The 25,868-nt window shown below is 48.2% G+C and overlaps 1 protein-coding gene across 2 annotated transcripts; it reads left to right on the top strand.

Moving 5' to 3' along the window:
* The first annotated feature begins 1,710 nt into the window (after nt 1-1,710).
* ADGRF3 (adhesion G protein-coupled receptor F3) lies at nt 1,711-25,861 on the top strand. 2 transcript variants are annotated; one of them, XM_082217463.1, is made up of 12 exons: nt 1,711-1,926; nt 5,176-5,394; nt 6,729-6,938; nt 9,249-9,392; nt 9,513-9,709; nt 14,556-14,741; nt 17,482-18,246; nt 18,967-19,593; nt 21,630-21,671; nt 22,368-22,415; nt 24,399-24,456; nt 25,047-25,861. In XM_082217463.1, the coding sequence occupies exons 1-11, from the start codon at nt 1,728-1,730 to the stop codon at nt 24,435-24,437; spliced, it is 2,676 nt and encodes an 891-aa protein (XP_082073589.1). In that variant the 5' UTR covers nt 1,711-1,727; the 3' UTR covers nt 24,438-24,456; nt 25,047-25,861. The 2 variants fall into 2 exon arrangements, with proteins under 2 accessions (XP_082073589.1, XP_082073588.1); XM_082217462.1 differs by having other exon boundaries at nt 24,399-25,861.
* The last annotated feature ends 7 nt before the right edge of the window (nt 25,862-25,868 follow it).

Below are 25,868 nucleotides of genomic sequence, written 5' to 3'. Positions count from 1 at the left end.
ATATAGCTTAGGGCTCCACTCTCTTGGGTCCCCCCAAAAAACATACTTCTTCTTAGTTGTATTTCAGTTCAACAATTACCGTATTTTTTGCACCATAACACTCACTTTTTTCCTCCTAAAAAGTAAGGGGAAATGTCTGTGCGTGTTATGGAGGGAATGCCTACGGGTGGCATGCCTACGGAGTTTCCTTCTCTAAAAACTACGTGCGTGTTATGGTCAGGTGCGTGTTATAGAGCGAAAAATACGGTACTTTGATAAAATGCATATTTTGTTATGTGCAAATGACTTTAGATACCTATTAGGTACATAAAGGTAAAGGTAAAGGGACCCCTGACCATTATTTCCAGTCGCAGACGACTCTGGGGTTGCGGCGTTCATCTCGCTTTATTGGCCGAGGGAGCCGGCGTACAGCTTCCAGGTCATGTGGCCGGCATGACTAAGCTGCTTCTGGCGAACCAGAGCAGTGCACGGAAACGCCGTTCACCTTCCTGCCGGAGCAGTACCTATTTATCTACTTGCACTTTGATGTTCTTTCGAACTGCTAGGTTGGCAGGAGCAGGGACCGAGCAACGGGAGCTCACCCCGTCGCGGGGATTCGAACCGCTGACCTTCCGATTGGCAAGCCCTAGGCTCTGTGGTTTAACCCACAGCGCCGCCCGCGTCCCAACGCACACACACAAACACGCACACAATCTATTAAAATATACAGGTCATTAGAAGAAAAAGATTGATTTTTAAAAAAGCAACCCATCCCCCAAATCCTGTTGGAATAAGAAGTGGTGCGCTGACTTACCCAGGGGCCACCCAGTGTGGGGGGTGCTGAGGCAGGACCCCCCACCCCATACAACTCACTGGCTCCGCTCTCACCCAGCTGCCCGGCGCAGGGGCGGAGGCATTGCTCTGTGCCCACGCTTGTCTGCTTTCTCTCCCAGGCCTGATCCGTGGCGCTGCCTACCTCAAGCTCTCCCCGGGGTCCTCAGCGCCCTTAGACTCCGTGCAGGTGCAGCAGTTCCTCCAGGCGGTGAGCGTCCCCCGGGAGGTAGCTGGCACATCAAGCAGCATCACCAGCCTGGACATCACTACCAGTGAGTAAAGGAAAGAGGCTCCTGGGGCTGTTCCAGAGCCACCTTCCCAAACCATCTTGCTCTCTACCTGCTTCAAGCTTCTGGTCCTCAAGGGGTTGGGTTTGTTGTACCTTGACTCTGTGTCTCCAGGCTTGCCTTATCTGGTGAGATCATCTTCTGAGGCTTTCCTTCGTGTGCCTCCTCAAGAGGTCCGGAGGGTGGCAACACAAGATCAGGGCCTTTTCTGAAGTGGCTCCCTGTCTGTGGAATGCTCTCCCCTTTGTGCTTTCAAACTGCTAGGTTGGCAGGAGCTGGGACCGAGCAACGGGAGCTCACCCCGTCGCGGGGATTTGAACCGCCGACCTTCTGATCGGCAAGTCCTAGGCCCTGTGGTTTAATCCACAGCGCCACCCGCAAATACATGCCTGTAAATAATGCTTACACATGTCTCTGTCCGCCACTTGTAAGAAGATTTATTCACTCTGCTGATAGAGAATGCCAAGTCTGTAAAGGTATCTGGGGCTTGTGTCCAAGGGAGACCGGCTGCCGGCCAGTGGCTGGAGCCAACTGGGGGCCTGCCTGATGCCCCCATCTCCCGGGCAGTATCCCAACACATCCTTCTCCTTCTCTCTCCCCCCAGAGTGTGACGCCCGGCAGTGGGAGATGATGGCGTTTGGCTACAGCCGGACTTGCCGCTGTCTCCCTGGCTACCAGTACAGCGACAGAGACTGCTCTCGCTTCCAGGGGTGTGGGGGTTTCTTCCAGGCTGCGGCCTCCCTGGTCTTCACACCCCCTTGCGACTGCCTCCGCTGGACCTCCGAAGACCCCGGCTACTGCCTGCCGCTGCTGGAGGCAGCCACAGGTATGCAAAAGCCCACCTGCTGTGGCATCGGTACACTGCAATGCGCCCTGGCTGGGGCAGCCCTTGGGTCTGGGACAGGGAACATAGGACCCCATTGTTTTAGATATATATAATTTTATTAGTTTTTTAACATACCATTTCCAACAATAATTAAATGTACTTTTACATCTTATTCAATTTTTTTGACTTCCATCAGTCTGAAAATTTTCCAATCTAATCTCTTAGTATGCATTTCTCACTTTCCCTATTACATTTAAAACGCATAACCAATATCTCTATCTTTTCCTACTTCGCATATTTCTCCTTACAAAACCTCTTGTAGTCCTACTACAGTGGTGCCTCGCAAGACAAAGTTAATTCGTTCTGCGAGTTTTTTCGTCTTGCGAATTTTTCGTCTTGCGAAGCACAGTTTCCCATAGGAATGCATTGAAAATCAATTAATGCGTTCCTATGGTCAAAAAAAGTCCAAACAAAGCCAAATTTGGTACAAAAAGAGTTTATTAAGTGCTCTTTAAAGTCACACATACTGTAAAGAGCAGTTCAAAAATTGAAGGAACAACAAATTAAGTTTCTAAACATGACAGAAAAACATTTAAAAAACAACAAAGTGTACAGTACATTTTCTAAGACTCTGGGGGACAATTTGAAGAAGGTTCCTCTTCCACTCTTTGCTTCTTGCTGAAGAACCTGTCCATGGTCTGCTGCTTCATCCGCCTTTTCAGCACCTCCCTGAAAGGCGACATGACCCTCGTATCAAAAGTGTTCGCAAGGTCATGTGTCAGGTCCTTGTGAGGGTGGTGCCGCTGTGCAAAATCCTGCACATCTTCCCACTTCTGGCAAATGTCCATCAGTTCTTTGGAGGACAGCTGTTCCTCAGTTGCTTCCTCCTCCGCAGGAACATCAGAACTGGCAGCCTCTCCATGCCTGACTATGCTGTGGATTCCAGATCTTGCCGTGAACCGGTCAAACCAACCTCTGCTTGCCTTGAAGACTTCTGGCTCGCCTGAGGTTCCTGGCTGTTCCCGGACGAGGTCTGCGTGCAAGGCCTTGGCCTTCTCACAAATGACGGCCTCAGTCACTGTGTCCCCTGCACGCTGCTTCTCTTCTAACCAGATGAGCAGCAACTTCTCCACCTCCTCCAGAACAGCTGGGCGGTTCTTCACGATCCTGGTGACTCCCTTGGCTGCATCAGTCGCAAGGATCTTCTCCCTCATCTTCAGGATGGTCCCGATGGTCGATGGGTTCCTGCCGTACTCCCTGGCGAGGTCTGTCACACGCATTCCACCGTCGTGCTTCCGGATGATCTCCTTCTTCATTTCCAGCGTCACCTTCGCCTTCTTCCTCTCGCCGGCCTCTGCAGCAGCAGTCTTCTTGGGCCCCATGGCAGCACAGCTCCTACCTTCGCAAACCCAACCAAAAAAAAAAAAATCAGTGCTTCACATCCAAAAAATTCAAAAGCACCAAACCTCCCAGAAAACACACAAGCTTCCAGATTCTTGCAAACCCCTTCTCAACAATTCCCTGACCCCCCCCCCAGCCACCCACCACACAGAAATCCAAACCCAGAAATCTTTTTTTTTAACAACAGCAGAGTGCCCCAATGGTCACAAAAAATCAGAAAAATGAGGAAAAAAAACACACAAGCTTCCAGATTCTTGCAAACCCCTCTCCAACACCAAGTCCTTGAATTCCAAACACTCCAACCCAAAATCCAAACCCCCCCAAAAAAAGTTTTAAAAGTTTAACTTACCAAATGGCTGCAAAAGAAGTTTTTGCAGCCAAATCACCAAAGTCTTCAAAAACCTCAAAAAAGGCTACCACACCGCGTGCTATGAGTTGCTCCTCAAAGTCAAGTCGCAACTGCACTTCTTCAAGCAATGCACCCTGGGTATTAACGGTGTTAAGAAAAAGGAAACAAACTTGCAAGACGTTTTCGTCTTGCGAAGCAAGCCCATAGGGAAATTCGTCTTGCGAAGCAACTCAAAAAACGAAAAACTCTTTCGTCTTGGCGAGTTTTTCGTCTTGCAAGGCATTCGTCTTGCGAGGTACCACTGTATCGTAATTTGTTGGTTATAATTGCTCTTCAAATAGTTCGTATATTTCTTCCAATCTTCTGTGAATCTCTGGTCCCGCAGGTTTCGAATCCTTCCTGTCATTTTGTCCAATTCTGCGTAGTCCATTAATTTCGTCTCTCATTCTTCTTTCGTCAGAATTTCTTCCTGCTTCCACTCTACGTAGCCAGGTTCATGAAATAGACCCTTTGGTGTCAACGGCCCGGTCCGGTGGAACTCTCTGCCACTGAGAATTCAACAGGCACCTTCTGTGCCAAATTTTAAATGCCTGCTGATAACCTTTCTATTCCACAGGGCCTCTGTGGGCAGTACATCCTTCCACAATGCGTAACCGATGTCCCTTCTTAACTTTTAAATGGTTTAAACTTGTTTTTTTTACTTTTTTATGATTCCACTGCCTGTTTTTTTATTGTTGTAAACCACTGTGATATATTTTTGTGATACAGCAGTACATAAACATATTTATAAATAACTAAATAAGTGCCTCGATTACGGTTAGATTTTTTTCTTCGCTTTCGTTGTTAAGGCCGGTTTTAATGTTATGCTTTGTGTTTATTTGTAAGCAGCTTTGAGTTGTTGCGACAAAAAAAGGGACTAATAAAACGGATAATTAATAATAATGGTAATTTTTATATATATATACATTTTTATTGGTTTTTTTACATATCATTTCCAACAATCATTTAACATAACTTCTTATCTTATCCAATACAATATTTTAGACTTCCATCAACCACCTCTGACGATTTTCCGTTCTTTATCTGCATTTCTTAATTTCTCTATTACTCTTAATTATCATTAATTAATAGTTCTATTCATAGTCTTTCTTGCAGTATTTCAAATAGTCCTCCTTACAGAACTTCTTGCAGTCCCACTAGCGTAATCTGTTCTTTACAATTGCTTTTCAAATAGTTTGTATATTTACTCCAGTCTTCTAAGAATCTCTGGTCCAATAATAATGGTAATTAAAGGGGAGGGGGAAAGGGGCAGAATGCTTCTTTCCCTCTCTTAACCCCCCCCCCCACGCACCTGGGAGGTGGGCTAGGCTGAGAGAGGCAGGGACTGGCCCAGCGTTGCCCAATGGAAGCTCCTTGGCCGAGTGGGAGGATTCGAACTCGGGCCTCTCCTAGTCCGACACTCTAACAGCCGCACCACACTGACATCCTATCCCTTCCAGTTGCAGACAGCCAGCAGCTGCCTCCGGAAGTGGCCTCTGGCGGGGCTGACCAAGACCTGACCCTCTCCTTCAGCCTGAAGGATGGAGCCACAGAGGTGACGTTCTACCTGCTCAGCTCCCAGGGAGCCAAGGAAATCTTCAACGGGACTCAAGTGACTCTGCTGCAGAACGGCTCTGAGGTGGAGCTGAGGCTCTCCTCCGTCTCCCCGGACTGGGCTGGTGCTGTATCACTCTTCCCTCTCTCTAAGGAAGGAATGATTTCGGTCTAAATATGTGTCTGTGCATGGGCGTAGCCGGGGGGGGCAAGGGGGCAGCTCCCCCCCCCATAATCAATAAAAAATCAATACAGTGGTACATAATCCGTTCCGGAAGTCCGTTCCAAAACCAAGGCGCGCTTTCCCATAGAAAGTACAGTGGTACCTCTACTTACGAACGCAATCTGTTTCCGGGCGCGAACAGTCCGTAAGTAGAGTGCGCTACTGCGCACGTGTGAAGTGTGATACAGCACTTCTGCGCATGCGCGAAGTGCGATAGAGCACTTCTGCGCATGCGCGCAGAGGAAAGAGCTGATCATTGTCCTTTGTTCCAGTCCGTGCTGAATCCACTCCCATATGCAAGTTCTTTGTGATCTTGATGGTCTACTGTCTAGGACCATCGGGGTTGGCATAGCAACTGGGCAGGGCTCCTGTGGATGTGCTGGCATGCTGAAGGGATTATTGAAATATACTCAGAGTCGCAAAGTGGTTTCATGCTATTTATTCAGCTCATAGCGGTGAGGAGGAATGAATGAATGTCCCCTCAAAGTATCTGCTTTATATACATTATTTACACAATGGGCTGCCCATGATTGGCTAATTCTGGAATTCTACTGTAAGCCAATCAGGTTGTGGATTCACTTCTATCTGGAGCATGATTGGGTGGTTCCTGCCAACCAATCATACTGCTGCATTGTTCTAGGACCAATCAGACTGCTGCAATTTGGATCCTATTGTTCTAGGACCAATCAGGCTGCTGCATTCTGGATCCTATTGTTCTAGGACCAATCAGACTGCTGCATTCTGAATCCTATTGTTCTAGGACCAATCAGACTGCTGCAATTTGGATCCTATTGTTCTAGGACCAATCAGACTGCTGCAATTTGGATCCTATTGTTCTAGGACCAATCAGACTACCGCAGTTTGGATCCTATTCAACTCAGTACATAACACCCATCCTATATCAAACCTTCCCCATTTTGTAGTCCTTCCTTCATGGACTAAAATAAAATAAAACGGTGCAGATCCGATGTATGGTTGATTTTCTATGAATTTATAACAGAAGCGTAGCGTATGTCGTGTGTGAGTGTGTGTGTTGAGTTTGTACAAACGGAATGATTGGGGGAATATTTATTGTGTTAAATATAAATATTATATTTATTGTGTTGCTCCTGCAACACAAGAGCTGCGGTTCCTGCACTGCCTGGGGTTGGACTAGATGCCCTTTGGGGGAACCCCCCCTTCCAACTCTGCAGTTCTCGGACTCTGGCTCCCAGTTCTGACACGTGTCTCCTACAGGAAAATACATCTGCCGCTACTTGCACGAAAACACCATGCACGAACTGACCAAGGAGGTGATCGTTCCCCTCGGGGCGACAGACCTCGTCCAGACACGGTCACAGCTCTCCATGAACTGCAGCTCCCCTGAGGGCCTGACTCTGCGGTGCTGCGTCCGGAACAGAGGAGGAGAGCTGAGAGCATCCTGGAACCCGGGTGCCCCAGACCCAGGTGGGCGAGGGGAGGGCAGGGAGCGGCTGGTGAGGCCCATCAGCCTGGGAATGGGCGTTCTGCGCAGCCGTTTTATTTAAATTTCAATTTAAATTAAACTGCATTTTAAATGTGCATCTGAAGAAGTGTGCATGCACACGAAAGCTCATACCAAGAACTAACTCAGTTGGTCTTTAAGGTGCTACAGGAAGGAATTTTTTTATTTTGACTATGGCAGACCAACACGGCTACCTCTCTGTAACTGCATTTTAAATTGCATTTTAAATTGGGTTCCCCCCCTCCCTCTTTCCCCCCCACCCCATTATGTTTTTACTGTGATTTTATTTTATTGGTGTTAGCCGCCCTGAGCCCAGCTCTGGCTGGGGAGGGTGGGGTATAAATAAAATAAAAATAATAATATTATAATATTAATATTATTATAATTATTATTATTTCATAAAATTAATGCACGGCTTGATGGTAAACGAACAACGACAAAAACTCAAAGTGGTTTCCAAAAGGATAAAACAAGAAAAAATATGCGATGCTTTTAAACATACAAAAATGAAAAGACTAAAACGGATTAAGATGAACAACTTTCTCAGCGTCTGGGAAGGCTAGTTGAAACAAAGAGGTTTTCAGACCCCTGCTTGAACTCTATAGGCAGGGGCTGCCACACTAAACAACCCAATTCTTGCGAGTGGGAAAGAGGTCTAAGGTGGCGCTGGAAGTAGCGCCAGTTCTGCTGATCGCAGGGGATCTTGTGGGTGCGTGTAGGGTGATGCAACCTCGCAAGGAGGGTGTTAAGATAGCAGAGGGGGCCCTCCTGGTAGTTCTTCCCCCCTCGTGCATTAATGTGTGTGGCCCAGATGATGGCCTTCTCGGTGGTGGCCCCCAAATTGTGGAACTCACTCCCCACAGAGTTGCCAGCCGGGTGCCCAGCCAGCAGTACCTGAGAGCAGCAGAAACTTTCCCCACTTGGGATTCCCAGCATTTGTTGTTGTTGAGTCGTTGAGTCGTGTCCGCCTCTTTGTGACCCCCTGGACCAGAGCAGGCCAGGCACTCCTGTCTTCCACTGCCTCCCGCAGTTTGGTCAAACTCATGCTGGTAGCTTCGAGAACACTGTCCCACCATCTCGTCCTCTGTCGTCCCCTTCTCCTCCATCTTTCCCAACATCAGGGTCTTTTCCAGGGAGTCTTCTCTTCTCATGAGGTGGCCAAAGTCTTGGAGCCTCAGCTTCAGGATCTGTCCTTCCAGGGAGCACTCAGGGCTGATTTCCTTCAGAATGGAGAGGTCTGACACTGACAAACTGGAACGTGTCTAGAGGAGGGCAACCAAAATGGTCAGAGGCCTGGAAACGATGCCTTATGAGGAACGGCTAAGGGAGCTGGGCATGTTTAGCCTGGAGAAGAGGAGGTTAAGGGGTGATATGATAGCCATGTTCAAATATATAAAAGGATGTCACATAGAGGAGGGAGAAAGGTTGTTTTCTGCTGCTCCAGAGAAGCGGACACGGAGCAATGGATCCAAACTACAAGAAAGAAGATTCCACCTAAACATGAGGAAGAACTTCCTGACAGTAAGAGCTGTTTGACAGTGGAATTTGCTGCCAAGGAGTGTGGTGGAGTCTCCTACTTTGGAGGTCTTTAAGCAGAGGCTTGACAACCATATGTCAGGAGTGCTCTGATGGTGTTTCCTGCTTGGCAGGGGATTGGACTCGATGGCCCTTGTGGTCTCTTCCAACTCTAGGATTCTATGATTCTATGATCTTCTTGCAGTCCATGGGACTCTCAAGAGTCTCCTCTAGCACCAGAATTCAAAAGCATCTATTATTTGGTGATTAGCCTTCTTTGTGGTCCAGCTCTCACTTCCATACATCACTACTGGGAAAACCAGAGCTTTAACTATATGGACTTTTGTCGGCAAGATGATGTCTCTGCATTATAAGATTCCTGGCCCTTAAGATCTATCTAAAGATTAAACTACATCAGAGTAACCTACTATCTTTATGTACTGAGGATGCCTGATGAAGCAACTTGCCTGTGTTTCAGAATGCTTATCCATGCCTGTCAGGTGTAGAGAAAGCAAATAGCAGAGATGCGGAGGCCTGTGGGATTCAATCAGAAACTATTGTCAATGAATCAAACCCAGTGAATGCAATGCTTTCATTGCTGACACAATGGCTTGTTCCATATTTCATAATTCCTCATAGCAATCCCACCGGACCCCCACACTCTGGATATTTGCACCCCTACATCCCCCCGCCAGATCTTTCCCTTCCTTCTTCCCACCCTCCCTGCCCTGAGCATCTGACCCCTTCTCTCTCCGCAGTTCGCCTGGGGGGCAACGGAGACCCGCTCTGCCACTTCCTCGCCCTGAGTTCCTGCCCCAGCAGGGACACCGCCTACCAGTGCACTTTTGAAAGCGACCACCTGGGAACCGTGCAGACCACCGTGTCTGTGGGCCCGATTCAAGGTAATGGGGAGACAGGGGAACTGGTGGACACAGTCTGCGCATTTCTGGCAATCCTTTGAGAGCTGGACGTGTTCCATGAAGGCTGTTTCTGCCTGTGCGTGTGTGTTTCTTGTGCCACAGCCGGAGATCGCTTCTGCCCCGGTGAGAACTCTACAGGCAGGTGGGATGCCACGAAGGCAGGGCAGGTGGCTGAGCTCCTGTGTCCCGAGGGAACCGATGGAAAGATGCTCCGGTCCTGCTCTCCTGGAGGGACCTGGGAAAGTGTCCAAGACAACTGCACGGATCACCGACTGCTGTCTGGGTTGCACGAGGCACAGGTAAGGGGTGGATTCTTCTGGGCTTCTCTCTTTTTCCCCCCCAAAAGATATTTATTAAAGTTTTTAAAATATAACAATGAAAATGAAAAATAAAAAGAAACAAAATACAACATACAACATAAAAACAGTTAAAAACAAATAATTTCCCATAACATATCTTCCTTACGCTTATTTCCCCAGACCTCCTCATACCTCCCTTCTTTGTATTCCACTTCAATTTGTTAGTTCAGCAAATCCTTACCATTAAGCTTTTACCCATTTGTAAACCTTTTTTTTCCGTATCTCCTAAAGCATTACAGCTGGAAACCCCTTAGTTTCTGTCCAACATCCTTCTAACATTCACCTTCTGGGCTTCTCTCTTTTTTAATATTGAAATAAAAAAATTAAGGATATATATATATATGTTCATGGATTTGCCAGGCAAACACTTACATAAATGTATGGGCCACATGTCTGAGGCAGCGCAGGAGGCCAGACCTGGAGCCATTTTGACTCCCAAACTGACCAAATGTTTTCTCTGCAAAGTCAAAGGAAAATGGAAAAGCCTCCCCATTGTCTTTTCATTCATTAAACCTGCCTTAATGTCAAATGTTTGATGTATTACAGTATTTTAATATTTTGTTGGAAGCCGCCCAGAGTGGCTGGGGAAGCCCAGCCAGATGGGCTGGGTATAAATAATAAATTATTATTATTATTATTATTATTATTATTATTATTATTATTATCTTAAGGGTATATCTGTGTATGAATAGAGTGAGCCTGTGACCTGGCTCAGGAACTAAGTATTTGTCACCACAAAAGACTGGCCAGGCTCCCCAGGCAATCCAATCAAGTAAGCATTAACAGGTAACCTGCCAGACAGGAGATAAACAACGCACTCAGATTTCTGATGTAGACCGCCTTTTCTGTGATGTGTGTATGATGTATGAAGAGGTGGTCTGGAGCTCCAGGGCAGGGAATTTAAAATGTCTATATAAGGCCTTGTGCGCTGTTGTTCAGGTTCCTCCTCCTTCTCCTGCGTGTGAGGGGAGTACCCTGTTGCAACAGATCAATAAAGATCAGGCTTACTAGCTGCTTTGCTTCTCAATATTCTCTGCTTGGCCTCTGTTCTTTTCTCCGACCAATAGGGAACCTACCGTATTTTTCGCCCCATAAGACACACTTTTTCCCCTCCAAAAATGAAGGGGAAATGTGCCTGCGTCCTATGGGGCGAATGCAGGCTTTCGCTGAAGCCTGGAGAGCGAGGGGGGTCGGTGCGCACCGACCCCTCTCGCTCTCCAGGCTTCAGGAAGCTCCGCGCAACCCTTGGGAGACCGGCTCCGAGGGTTGCACAGAGCTGCCTGCAGTCCCGGGATCAGCGCAGCTTTGTGCGGCCACCGGGAGCGGGGCGCTAAGTCCCGCCCCGCTCTGGATGGCGGCGCAGAGCTGCCTGCCGTCCTGGGATCAGCACAGCTCTGCCCATCGCCAGCCCCACAAGCTCAGGGGACAGCGGGGAGGCAGAGCGTGCCTTCCCACTGTTCCCCGACCTGGTTCCTCCAGCCCCGCACCTGGGGGGGGGGGAAATAATTTTTTTTTCTTTATTTCCCCCCCCCAAAAAAAACTAGGTGCGTCCTATGGGCCGGTGCGTCCTATGGGGCGCAAAATATGGTATGTAAGGACTCTATAAGAGCTCTTGTGTCCCCCATAAGGGAATAAGGGCAGATTTTCATACACACACACACACACACACACACTTATCAGATTTCTACAATTAACTGATTTTACAAGTATTTTGACATTTCAAAACGTGACTTCCTTTCCCCTCTTTCTGCGGTTCCTTACATTTATTTTTAATATTTTCCGCATATCCAAATTAACCTAACTTACTCCTTTATTCATCTTCTTTAAATATATACTCTTATGAAACTGCAGGTTATTACAATGATCCTGCCATGTTCTTATAGAATTCTTCCGGGCTTCTCTTGAACTGAGGTGGGCGGAGGGCACCCATGTGCCACCAGGCCACGCTAAAGTCTCTTGTGTTGTTAGACCAAGCCCTGGACAGCATGTTATTTATTTATTTCGCAAAATTTATACACTGCTTGGCTGTTGTTGTTTTTTAAAAAGCCTTTCAAGAGTTAACTGTACTCTCTCGCCCTTCTGCTGGAGAGGATGCAAGCTTAAAGGCACATTCCTCCATGTGGGGTGGAATTTCTGTTGCTTAAAGATTTGTGGACCTGAAAGTCTCCATTGTCAGCCATCATTAGAAGCCAACTTCTTGTACCTCATATGGGAAACAATATCAATCCCAATGTTGAGCCTAAAGGGTTTGTTCTGTACTGAGTTGAATAGGATCCAAATTGCAGCAGTCTGATTGGTCCTAAAACAATAGGATCCAAAATGCAGCAGTCTGATTGGTCCTAGAACAGTAGGGTCCAGAATGCAGCAGTCTGATTGGTCCGAGAACAATAGGATCCAAAAGGCAGCAGTCTGATTGGTCCTAGAACAATAGGGTCCAGAATGCAGCAGTCTGATTGGTCCTAGAACAATAGGATCCAAAAGGCAGCAGTCTGATTGGTCCTAGAACAATAGGATCCAAAAGGCAGCAGTCTCATTGGTCCTAGAACAATAGGATCCAGAATGCAGCAGTCTGATTGGTCCACAGGAGCCACCCAATCCAACTCCAGGTGGAAGTGAATCCGGAAACTGATTGGCCTACAGGAGAATCCCAGAATTAGCCAATCCTGTGGGGCCCATTGTGTAAATAATGTATATAAAGCAGACATTCTGGGGGAACTTCCATTCCTCCTCCTCACCACTATGAGCTGAATAAAGAGCATGAAATCTACTCTTGACTCCGAGTATTTTGAGGGTTGGTCTCACTGCTTCTTATTTTAAATTTTTTATTAGTTTTACATGAAATTATATAATTAACTTTAACAATTTCATAAAAATAAAAAGCTTATTTCGAACCTTCGGACCTCCTCCCCTCCCTGCCTGGGTTCCAACGAAAATATCTCTTTTTCTGCATCTTTTACCGTTATCTACGTAATCGTAGTTACAAAAGTTCATTTCACATTACAGGTGTGTCGTTGTAACCCTGCCAATTATTTTTTTAAACTGTCTACAGTGGTCTTTTAAGTATATTAAAAAGTTATTCCAATCTTTTAGGAATACTTGATCTTCCTGCTTCCTGATTTTTCCCATCAGTCTCGCCATCTCTGCATATCCCATAAATTTGGTCTGCCATTCTTCTCCGCCATCATTAGGGGCCAAATTCTTGGACCTGTTCCCATGTTAGCTCTGCTATCAATGGGAAACGATATCAGTCCCAATGTTGAGCCTAAAGGGTTGGTCTTACTTCTTATGTTTTTGATTTGAGTCTCCACTGAAATGAGGCTGTATTTTAATGTTTTAATGTTGTGTCTTAATCTTGTTTTTAAGTTGTATTTCAATCAATTTGTTTTTATATCGGGTGTTAGCCGCCCTGAGCCCAGTCGTGCCTGGGGAGGGCAGGGTACAAATAAATTATTATTATTATTATTATTATTATTATTATTATGGCAGCCGTGAGACAAATAGTTGCTTCCAACTGGGGTGGAAACGCCCCCCCCCCCATGGGAACTTGGACCCAAGATTTGTGGCATCTAGCACTTAAATGCTTATCAAAGAAAGACATGTTTCACTCTGTACGGTCTTGATCTATATCGTTCATTATCCTTAATCTCCTCTCTGTCTCAGTCACAACAGCAACTATTGAGAAATAATTTTAACACTGTAGACTGGAGTACACACTGTGGACGTACATTTAATTAACAATATTAATAATGTGAGCTTAATCTGTAATGTAAAAAATTTCCCAAGTCTGTTTTGAAGCCATGTGGATGATTAATTTTTTTAAGCTTGATGTCTTAATTATGTTTTTTAGATATGCTGTAAGCCGCCCAGAGTGGCTGGGGAAACCCACCCAGATGGGTGGGGTGTAAATATTATAATTATTATTATAATTATTACTGCATACAAGGCTTTAAACATCCAAATATGCATTTGTCCTGTTGGCCAACAGTTTATGGTTGGCAATTATTTTTTACATTTTTCAGTAGAGCTTGTAATGAAAAAATAAAACCTCAAAGTGATTTCCATGTGACAGCCCTTCAGATATTTAAAGGTGGCTCCAATATCTCCTTTCAGCCTCCTCTTCTCCAGGCAAAACATCCACAACTCCTTCAATAAGGCTCGGTTTGCAGAACCTTTATGTTCTTTTTTTAAATAATATTTTATTAGGTTTTATCAATAAGGAGATTCAAAAGAATACAAAAACAGAAAAATACAAAGTTACAAAATACAAAAATACAAACATTAAACACAAAAAAGACAGGAAAAAGGAGAGAAAAAGAAAAAAAACACATAAAAAAGAAAACAAAACTCCCTCTTTTTAAATTTTGCTTTAGTTAACTTATTTTCCTGACTTCCTCACGCCTCCCTTTTTTGTATCCCTTTTCTTAAAATTTAGTTCAGCAAATTCATATCCAGTGTAACTTGTCTATTATCAATCCCATCTTACATTTTACCTTGGTGCTAGAACCCCATCAGTTCATTTCAACGTCATCAGCATTCAAAAATTTTACAATGTTTCTGTAAATAACTTTTAAATTTCCTCCAATCTTCCTCCACGAGCTCTTCTCCCTGATCTCGAATTCTGCCAGTCATTTCCGCCAGAACCTTTATGTTCTCGATCGCCCACCTCTGTATATGTTCCAGCTTGCATTTTTTTTAACAGCCAGTGGGTATTGTGGCATCCAGTGGCAATGAGTTCCATAGGAAGCCACCTTCGGCCTAATATTCTCCCTGCTCTGTTTGTGTGCAGCTGCTCCAGGCAGGGCTGGGCAGCCCCCAAACCGAGGTTCCTTGGATGATAGACTGGCTGAAGGCGGAGTCTGGGAACATCCAGGGCAAAAAACCCCGGGACCTCCTGGCTGCGCTCGACATGATGGACATCATCTCGGAGGTGGCGCTGGGAGCCCAGATGCGCCTGGAGAGGAGCGTTGTGTCTGTGAGTAGCAGCACCCAGGGAGGGAAGGGCGGGATTCCTGCAAAGCACTCAGCGGGGGGCTTATCCTCGGGCTTGATCTGGAAGCTGGAATTAGTGCAGAATTCTGCAGCACAATTGCTGGCAGGAGGGAGGCTTGTCGGCATCGCAACCCCTGTCCTCAGGGATCTGCCTCGCCAGAGTGGTGCATGCTCTGGTTATCTCCCGCTTGGACTACTGCAATGTGCTCTACGTGGGGCTACCTTTGAAGGTGACTCGGAAACTACAACTAATCCAGAAAGTGGCAGCTAGACTGGTGACTGGGGGCGGCCGCCGAGACCATGTTCAAATATACCACACTCCACCACACTCCTTGGCAGCAAATTCCACTGTCGAACAGCTCTTACTGTCAGGAAGTTCTTCCTCATGTTTAGGTGGAATCTTCTTTCTTGTAGTTTGGATCCATTGCTCCGTGTCTGCTTCTCTGGAGCAGCAGAAAACAACCTTTCTCCCTCCTCTATGTGACATCCTTTTATATAATAATAATAATAATAATAATAATAATAATAATAATAATAATTTATTATTTATACCCCGCCCATCTGGCTGGGCCTCCCCAGCCACTCTGGGCGGCTTCCATAAAAACCAAAAATACAATAAAATATCACACGTTAAAAACTTCCCTGAAGATGTCTCCTGAATGTCAGGTAGTTGTTTATCGCTTTGACATCTGCTGGAAGGGCGTTCCACAGGGCGGGCGCCACTACCGAGAAGGCCCTCTGCCTGGTTCCCTGTAGCTTTGCTTCTCACAATGAGGGAACCGCCAGAAGGCCCTCAGAGCTGGACCTCAGTGTCCGGGCAGAATGATGGGGGTGGAGACGCTCCTTCAGGTATACTGGACCGAGGCCGTTGAGGGCTTTAAAGGTCAGCACCAACACTTTGAATTGTGCTCGGAAACGTACTGGGAGCCAATGTAGGTCTTTCAAGACCGGTGTTATATGGTCTTGGTGGCTGCTCCCAGTCACCAGTCTGGCTGCCACATTCTGGATTAGTTGTAGTTTCCGAGTCACCTTCAAAGGTAGCCCCACGTAGAGCGCATTGCAGTAGTCCAAGCGGGAGATAACCAGAGCATGCACCACTCTGGCGAGACAGTCCGCAGGTAGATAGGGTCTCATCCTACGTACCAGATGGAGCTGGTAAACAGCTGCCCTGGATACAGAATTGACCTGCACCTCTGTGGCCAGCTGTGAGTCCAGAATGACTCCCAGGCTGCGCACCTGGTCCTTCAGGGGCACAGTTACCCCATTCAGGACCAGGGAGTCCTCCACACCTGCCCGCCTCCTGTCCCCCAAAAACAGTACTTCTGTCTTGTCTGGATTCAACCTCAATCCATTAGCCGCCATCCATCCTCCAACCGCCTCCAGGCACTCACACAGGACCTTCACCGCCTTCACTGGTTCTGATTTAAAAGAGAGATAGAGCTGGGTATCATCCGCATACTGATGAACACCCAGCCCAAACCCCCTGATGATCTCTCCCAGCGGCCGCATGTAGATGTTGAAAAGCATGGGGGAGAGGACAGAACCCTGAGGCACCCCACAAGTGAGAGCCCAGGGGTCTGAACACTCATCCCCCACCACCACTTTCTGAACACGGCCCATGAGGAAGGAGCGGAACCACTGTATGACAGTGCCCCCAGCTCCCAGCCCCTCAAGAGGAGTGATATGATAGCCATATATTTGAACATGGCTATCATATCACCCCTTAACCTCCTCTTCTCCAGGCTAAACATGCCCAGCTCCCTTAGCCGTTCCTCATAAGGCATCGTTTCCAGGCCTTTGACCATTTTGGTTGCCCTCCTCTGGACACGTTCCAGTTTGTCAGTGTCCTTCTTGAATTGTGGTGCCCAGAACTGGACACAGTACTTCAGGTGAGGTCTGACCAGAGCAGAATACAGTGGCACTATTACTTCCCTTGATCTAGATGCTATACTCCTATTGATGCAGCCCAGAATTGCATTGGCTTTTTTAGCTGCCGCGTCACACTGTTGGCTCATGTCAAGTTTGTGGTCAACCAAGACTCCTAGATCCTTTTCACATGTACTGCTCTCAAGCCAGGTGTCCCCCATCTTGTATTTGTGCCTCTCATTTTTTTTTTGCCCAAGTGCAATACTTTACATTTCTCCCTGTTAAAATTCATCTTGTTTGTTTTTGCCCAGTTCTCTAATCTGTCAAGGTCGTTTTGAAGTGTGATCCTGTCCTCTGGGGTGTTAGCCACCCCTCCCAGTTTGGTGTCATCTGCAAATTTGATCAGGATGCCATTGAGTCCATCATCCAAGTCGTTGATAAAGATGTTGAATAAGACCGGGCCCATGACAGAACCCTGTGGCACCCCACTAGTCACTCTTCTCCAGGATGAAGAGGAACCATTGATGAGCACCCTTTGGGTTCGGTCAGTCAGCCAGTTACAAATCCACTGAGTGGTAGCAGAGTCAAGACCTTTGCTTCTCAATATTCTCTGGCTGGCCTCTGTTATTTTCTCCTACCAACAGGGAACCTAAGCAAGGACTCTATATGGGCTCTTGGATACCCCATAAGGGAAAAGAGCAATTTTTGTTTACAACACACCACCTCTCACTGATTGTTTAGCTGCAATGGCTGCATTGCTGGGGCTGGGCTAGATGACCCTCAAGGGTCCCTTCCAACTCTTCTACAATTCTAACCATGACCCAGGTTAATGAGGAAATCCCTCCTTCTGCTTTCAGAATTTGCTGGCTGCTGCCAACACAATGCTCGACGTAGACCCGGGGCCGGAGTGGTCTGCAGTGGAAGCCCTGAGCCCGTCGGCCGCTTCCAGGCTCCTGCAGTCCATTGAGAACCTCGCCAGCCTCCTCCTGCCGCCCTCAGGCAGCCCCTACAACTTGACGCTCCCCAACCTTGAGCTCCAGAGTGCCCAGATGGGCCCTGAGTTTGAGGACTTCAACAAGGGCTTTGACACGGACCCCCCTCTCCGCGTCCACATTGAGGAGGAGGAGTTGTTGCGCTGCGGGCAGAATGTCACCGTCACCAGCCTGGTGCTGAAGAAGCTGGGCAGAATCCTGCCAGGCAGCCGTGGCGCCAAGGCCAGGCTGGGCAGCTTAGTGATGTCCAACTCCGTCACGGCTTCCAACGGGAGCGTCTCGCAGGTGGAGGTGGAGATGACCTTTGGCCACTGGAACGGCACCGGCGAAGGGCAGGAGGAGGAAGACGAGGAGGAGAGGGTGGCGCAGTGTGTGTTCTGGGACCACAGCCTGCACGGCAGGGTCGGCGGCTGGTCAGCCGAGGGGTGCCAGACCTCCGGCGCCGAAAGCACCACCAAGTGCACCTGCCGCCACCTGACTTCCTTCTCCATTCTCATGTCTGCCCATCCTGTGCCAGACAGCTTCGCCCTGACTTTCCTGGGCACCTTCGGGGTCTGCGCCTCAATCCTGGCTCTCATCGCCACCCTCGCCATCTACTACCTCGTCTGGACTTCGGTGGTGAAGAACAAGGTGAGAGACAAGCAGGCTGCGCCGTTCCGAAATTTGGAGTTGGGAGGAAAGGCAGGGCCGGATTGAGGTTTCATGCGGCCCCAAGCTGCTGAAGGTAATGGGGCCCTTTATATGTCCAGCTGTCCTTTGCCAACAACAAATTGTCCCTGTTTTTTGTGCTGAATATATGCTCTATGGTTATTTATGGACCTCATAGGTATCTCAAGCCATTTGCGCATGTTGCCCTGCAACCAGTCCCTGCAGAATGTCGGCACCCTATATATAGAAAGGAGCAAACCAGGGATATTTTAGGGAGCAGGCTAGCAGGCAGGGCCCATGACTTGCATCAGGCTTAGGCAACCTTCGGCCCTCCAGATGTTTTGGACTACAATTCCCATCATCCCTGACCACTGGTCTTGTTAGCTACAAAAATCTAAAAACATATCAAAGATAATCATTATAAACTCTAACAGAATTAAAACAATATAAAAAAACACACCTATTAAAATACAGACAATAAAAAACAGCACAGCACTATTAAAGTTTCCTTCATTGGAGGTTTTTAAACTGAGGTTGGAGGGCCACCTATCAGGGATTCTTCAGCTGTGTGGTTCCTGCGTTGCGGGGTTGGGCTACATGACCTTTGGGGTTCCCTCCCAACTTTACAAACCTGCGATTCTAGGGCCCCCTGAGTCCTGCCTGGCCGCCTCTCACCCTGACCAGCCTTCTCCCATTTCCCAGGTGTCTTACTTCCGCTACACCACGTTGGTCAACATCGCCCTGTCTCTGCTGATGGGCAGCTTCTGGTTCCTGGGCGCCTCTCGCCTGGCGTCCGACCCCGAGAGCAAGCTGTGTGTGGCGGCCGCCTTCTTCACCCACTTCTGCTACCTGGCCATGTTCTTCTGGATGCTGGTCCAGGCCCTGATGCTCTTCCATCAGCTGGTCTTCGTCTTCCACCAGCTGAGCACCCGCTCTGCCCTGCCCGCCATGGTCTCGCTGGGCTACCTGTGCCCCTTCGCCATCGCCGTGGCCACGGTGGCAGCCTTCCTGCCCCGGGGGGGCTACCTCCATCAGGCTGTCTGCTGGCTCTCCTCCCGCAGCAAAGCCATCTACGCCTTTTCCGTGCCCGTCTTGGCCGTCGTGTCGGCCAACGCGCTCATCCTCTTCGTGGTGCTGCTGAAACTCATGAGGCCCTCGGTGTCCGAGGGGCCGCAGGGAGAGGAGTGGAAGGCTCTGGTCAGCATCTTCAAGGCCCTGCTCATCCTCACGCCCGCCTTCGGGCTGACGTGGGGGCTGGGCGTCATCACCATGACCTCGGAGGCCTCACAATTCACGCATTACATGTTTACCATCCTCAATTCGCTCCAGGTGGGTGTGGAGCAGGGCCAAGGTAATTGTGTGTGTGTTTGTGTAACTGGGAGTCAGAGTGCTGCCACACAGGTTAGCTCAGAAGCAAGGTAACTGGGAGGTAAAGGTAAAGGGACCCCTGACCGTTAGGTCCAGTCGCAGCCGATTCTGGCCAAACTAACAGAATTACCGTATTTTTTGCACCATAACACTCACTTTTTTCCTCCTAGAAAGTAAGGGGAAATGTCTGTGCATGTTATGGAGGGAATGCCTACGGGTGGCATGCCTACGGATTTTCCTCCTCTAAAAACTACATGCGTGTTATGCTCAGGTGCGTGTTATAGAGCGAAAAATACGGTAATTTTAATAGGGACAAATGCAAGGTTCTGCAATTAGGCAAGAATAATAATAATAATAATAATAATAATAATAAATTTTATTTATATCCCGCCCTCCCCAGCCGAAGCCGGGCTCAGGGCGGCTAACAACAATAAAACAGTACAAAGGTACAACATAAACAACATTCTAAAATCATTCATTATAAAAATTAATTAATTCAAGCCACTAGCAACCATTGGGCCAGAGCTCTGCGAAGATTGCCGAGGGAGGGAGTCAGGCTGTGCCCTGGCCAAAGGCCTGGTGGAACAGCTCTGTCTTGCAGGCCCTGCGGAAGGATGTCAAGTCCCGCAGGGCCCTGGTCTCTTGTGACAGAAGAACACCTGGCTTGACAACAGCACATGTGAAAAGAATCTCGGGGTGTTAGTAGACCACAAGCTGAACACAAGCCAACCGTGTGATACAGCAGCAAAAAAGGAGAATGCTATTCTAGGCTACATCGAGTATAGTGTCCAGATCAAGAGAAGTCATAGTCCCACTCTATTCTATCTTGGTCAGACCCCCACCTAGAATACTGTGTCCAGTTCTGGGTGCCACCATTTCAGAAGGATATTGACAAGCTGGAAGGTGGGCAGAGGAGGGAGACCAAGATGATGAAGTCTCTGGAAACCAAGCCTGATGAGGAGCAGTTGAAGGAGCTGGGTAAATTTGGCCTGGGTAAGATGAGACTGAGATGAGATAGGACAGGGGTAGCCAATTCCCAAGAGACTGCAATCTACTCACAGAGTTAAAAACTGGTTCACGTCAAAGTTTTTTTAGGAATGAGGAGAGACTTGTTTTTGGGTGGGTGCATCTTCAAATATCCCAGAGGGCAGACTCTGAAGTCCATAAGATGCACTTTTTTCTTCCTTAAAAGTAAGGGGAAATGTCTGTGCGTCTTATGGAGCCGAATTGCCCAGGGGCGAAAAGCAGGTCATGCTTTTTTTTAAAAAAAAGAAGGAAGTGGGTGTTGAAACAAAGCCGCTAACTGGCAAGCGATCGGGGAGCGAGATAAGAGACGCTAGCAATAAAGGAGGCTGCCTGAGAGCAGGGAGGTAAAGACAGCAAACTTGCAAGGAGAGGAGACAGGAAGACTAAAGAAATGAGGAGAGAAATTAGAACAAAAGGAGGAGCAGAAAACCAGCTCCAGCTAAGGAAAAGACACTAAGGCAAACAAGAGGGAAGGGGGTGTTGAAAGGAAGCAGCTTTCTTTCGGCAAGTGCCCATCGGCAAGTGATGGGGAGGGAGATAATGGACGCTAGAGATAAAGGAGGCTGCCTGAGAGCGGGGAGGTAAAAGCCCATGGATCCTCAGGATTTTTACATTTTACATTGGGTCACCCCAAATTCACCATCAGATCACATAGCATGTCCATGGCTACAGCCTGCACCCAAGAAACCACACATCCACTGTTTCGTGGGGCCGCAATGGCGCAAAAACGTAGTTACAAAGCATGGATCCTCAGGATTTTTGCATTGGGCTACCCCAAACTCACCGTCAAATCACATGTCTGTGGCCACAGCATGAACCACAAAAAACATACATCCACTGTTTCATTCAGAATATTTTTTTTCTTGTTTTCCTCCTCTAAAAACTAGGTGCGTCTTATGGAGCGAAAAGTACGGTATTTTGTTTAAGACCGCTGTAGGGTCTTCACTAAGCAACATTCTTCTCTGTTACAGGGGGTCTTCATTCTGATTTTTGGCTGCCTCATGGACAAGAAGGTAAGCAGCACCCCCTCCCCAAATTGGCAGTGTTTTGTTTTGTTTTTTTCCAGCCAGGAGGGTCTCAGAGACCTGGAGTGGGGTGTGATGTGGAGGCTGTTCCAAGCACAAAGGTATGAGGGGCTTTTCACTGCATCGCCCACAGGAGAGAAGGATCTTTGCCAGTCCAAGCACCGGTCACTGAGACCCACAATGGGGGTGGGAGATGCACTTGGGGGGAAAAGCTTCTTCTACATCAGGCATAGGCAAACTCGGCCCTCCAGATGTTTTGGGACTACAACTCCCATCATCCCTAGCTAACAGGACCAGTGGTCAGGGATGATGAAAGTTGTAGTCCAAAACATCTGGAGGGCCGAGTTTGCCTATGCCTGGTCTACATCTCTGGGGCAGGGGCTGTGACCCACAAGTGGTTTCTTCAGGCCGCTTGAACACCACCCAGCTGACTTTGCTCCTTTTTTAAAGAACATTGTGGCTGATCATTCACTCCCCAGGGCAGGTGAGAACTTACAATCACAAAAAAGGTGATGGAAACTGTCGCTTTGGACCGATGCCCCCCCCCCAGGACAGGACATGCGAATGGAGAGGTGAAAGGGACGCTGGTTCATACTGCAAAAACACCCTAGCAGAGGGTGTTCATGGCCAGGACTGTCACATGTTACTCCGATGGCCTCAGGTGTCACTGTCTGTTTCTTGCAGGTGAGGGGAGCGCTTTGCAAGCGTCTGTGCAAGTCACCTGCAGCTCAGGTAAGCAAGGTCCCAGCTGTTCCTCCATTTCCCTGCCTTCGCACCACCGACTTTGCTGGGAACGAACGGCCACCTCCCCTTTCTCCTGGTGTCCAGGCTTGGAGGCCATGGATCCTTTGCTGAGGCCCTTTGCTTCAGCCTCCTATTTATCCAGAATCTGATTACCTGCCACTTGCAGCCGGCTCTCCCTCTGGAGAAGCCTCCAGGGCTTCTTCTCACCACAACCCTTTCCTACAGCTTTTCCAGAGGCCCAGCTCCATCAAAAACCTTGCCAGCAAGGAAAGAGCTTCTTCACACAGTTCATAAACTGTGGAACTCCCTGCCACAGGAGACAGGGACACCCACCAACTTGGATGGCTTGAAAAGAGGATGAGACAAATTCATGGAGGAGGACAGGGCTATCGATGGCTAATAATAATAATAATAATAATAATAATAATAATAATAATTTATTTATATCCCGCCCTCCCCATCCAAAGCCGGGCTCAGAGCAGCTAACAACAATAAAAGTAACACAGCATTCTAAAATCAATTCATTCTAAAATCAATTCAGAATCAAATTAATGGCAACCATTGGGTTTGAGTTCTATGAGGATTACAGAAGGAGAGAGGGGGTCAGGCTGTGCCTTGGCCAAAGGCCTGGTGGAACAGCTCCGTCTTGCAGGCCCTGTGAAAAGATGTCAAGTCCCACAGGGCCCTAGTCTCTTGGGACAGAGCGTTCCACCAGATCGGGGCCACGGCCGAAAAAGCCCTGGCTCTGGTTACGTAGGTACGAGGGTCCTAGGCTGTATAGGGCTTTGAAGGTTAAAACCAGCACCTTGAACCTGATCCTTTACTCCACCGGGAGCCAGTGCAGCTGGTATAGTACCGGATGAATGTGATCTCGCAGCGAAGACCCCATAAGGAGTCTCGCCGCGGCATCTGCACCCGCTGGAGTTTCTGGGTCAGTCTCAAGGGCAGCCCCATGTAGAGCGAGTTACAGTAGTCAAGGTGGAGGTGACCGTCACATGGATCACAGTGGCCAGATGGCTCTGCTCTGCCTCCATAACCAGAGGCAGCGATGCTTCTGAAACCCAGTTTCTGGAAGCCACAGGAAGGGAGAGCGATGCTCTTGTGGTCGGATCCTGCTTCCCATATGGTCAGCCACCAGGATGCTGGACTAAGGGGGCCATTGGCCGGATGTAGCAGGCTCTTCCTATGCTCTTACAGAACCTCCAAGTCCAGATGCAGTCTATCACTTAGTATTTTTACGGGAATTTGGCTTCAAGAAGGACACTGACAAACTGGAACGTGTCCAGAGGAGGGCAACCAAAATGGTCAAAGGCCTGGAAACGATGCCTTATGAGGAACGGCTAAGGGAGCTGGGCATGTTTAGCCTGGAGAAGAGGAGGTTAAGGGGTGATATGATAGCCATGTTCAAATATATAAAAGGATGTCACATAGAGGAGGGAGAAAGGTTCTTTTCTGCTGCTCCAGAGAAGCGGACACGGAGCAATGGATCCAAACTACAGGAAAGAAGATTCCACCTAAAGATTAGGAAGAACTTCCTGACAGTAAGAGCTGTTCGACAGTGGAATTTGCTGCCAAGGAGTGTGGTGGAGTCTCCTTCTTTGGAGGTCTTTAAGCAGAGGCTTGACAACCATATGTCAGGAGTGCTCTGATGGTGTTTCCTGCTTGGCAGGGGGTTGGACTTGATGGTCCTTGTGGTCTCTTCCAACTCTAGGATTCTATGATTCTATGGACTAGATGGTCCCATGGCCCGAGCCATCAGGTTCTTCTGAGGTCCTTAGGCTACGCTCCTTGCTGCTGGGTGAAGCGGCTTCTCTCTCCCCTGGGCTTTGGGGGGGGGTGAGGGAAGGCAGGGGAGCCAGAGCAGGGTCTCCCCACTGCTTCCTGGGATGCTGCCAGGTGGAATCCAGGGGCAACAGTAAAATGGTAGGGCCGGTTTCTTCACCCTCCTGTCTCTCCCAATTGGGTCCACAGACCAAGAGCGAAACGCTGGACTCCAAACTCAGCAACTGAGAGGCTGGAAGTCGCACAGGTAAGCAAGAAAGTGGGGGGGAATGTCCTCTGGCCAACCAAAACGTTAAGGGTGGCCTATTAGGTCCAGTCATGACTGACTCTGGGGTTGCGGCGCTCATCTCGCTTTACTGGCCGAGGGAGCCGGCGTACAGCTTCCGGGTCATGTGGCCAGCAGGACTAAGCCGCTTCTCGCGAACCTGAGCAGCGCAAGGAAACGCTGTTTGCCTTCCCGCCAGAGCAGTACCTATTTATCTACTTGCACTTTGACGTGCTTTTGAACTGCTAGATTGGCAGGAGCAGGGACCGGGCAACGGGAGCTCACCCCGTCGCGGGGATTCGAACCGCCGACCTTCTGATCAGAAAGCCCTAGGCTCTGTGGTTTAACCCACAGCGCCACACATAACTTGCAAATCACAAATCTCAATAGTTGTCGTCCCTCAAGTTTGGGGGCCCAGTACAAAGCTTTGGGGGCCCTTTTTGTATTGTAAACAAGATGCCTGGCTTTGGGTGTAGGGTGGAAAGTTAGAGAGCAAAGCTGGCTTGGAGGACAGAAAAGGGTTGTGTATTGTGTGTGTTTTGAAATTAAGATAAATTCTTCTCATCTTCCAGCCCCACAGCTTTGGGCAGTAGAAAATGGCTCTCGGCTTGCCACCCTCCTCCTCCCCCCTGCCCAGTCAAAAACATATTGCAGCTTTTGGAAACCAGCAGCAAAAGTTCCTTTTATGAAATGTGGGAAGCCAGTTTTGCCATCCACTTTTGCCTTCAACCATGAGCACCATGACAGCAGCGGGACTTCAGAAGGGCAACACAGGATCAGGCCTTTTCTGCAGTTTGTGGAATGCTCTGCCCCAGGAGGCTCGCTTGGCCTCTTCATTATACACCTTCAGGTGCCAGGTGAAAATGTTCTCTTTCAACCAGGCCTTGGGGTGACTGACATCCGATATCCTTTTAAATGTATTTTGTGCATGGAGGGGGAGTTATCAGGTTTTTTTCTTATTTTTCTTATATATTTTGTGTTTTTTATCTTGCATTTTTACGTTGTGAACCTGAGATCCATGGAGGAAGGCAGTGTATAAGTTTAATAACTTTAAAGAGCAAGCTGGTGCTGTATAGTGGTTAGCGTGTTGGACTTGGGCTGTGAAGCTCATGGGGTGACCTTGGGCTGGTCACTGCCTCGCAGGATTGTTGTGGGGATTAATTTAGGAGGGAGGAACCTGCCATGTGCGCCACCTTCAGCTCCTTGGATTAAAAATAGGGGGATAGAAATGTAATGAATGAATGAATGAATAAATAAAGGAATAACACTGTAAGCGCTTACAAGAATTAAATGATGGTAGAGAACAACTGAACCCCTGTGGATGGAATGGTGGGGTATAATAATGGCTGAAGCAAACAGATTCCCCCCCGTGAGCCGGTATCACCCTGCAGGAG

This window comes from Podarcis vaucheri (genome assembly GCF_965113315.1).
Source record: "Podarcis vaucheri genome assembly, chromosome: 3".
Taxonomy (NCBI): Eukaryota; Metazoa; Chordata; class Lepidosauria; order Squamata; family Lacertidae; genus Podarcis; species Podarcis vaucheri.
Note: the sequence above shows the minus strand (reverse complement) of the source record. Positions and strands in the feature narration are given on the sequence as shown.

Excerpts from the sequence above, each read along its gene's own strand:
- ADGRF3 (XM_082217463.1), top strand. The coding sequence starts at position 1,728 with ATGATGGCGTTTGGCTACAGCCGGACTTGCCGCTGTCTCCCTGGCTAC. Across the intron at positions 6,939-9,248 it reads CCCGGGTGCCCCAGACCCAG|TTCGCCTGGGGGGCAACGGA; the intron begins GTGGGCGAGGGG and ends CTCTCTCCGCAG. Across the intron at positions 19,594-21,629 it reads CCATCCTCAATTCGCTCCAG|GGGGTCTTCATTCTGATTTT; the intron begins GTGGGTGTGGAG and ends TCTCTGTTACAG.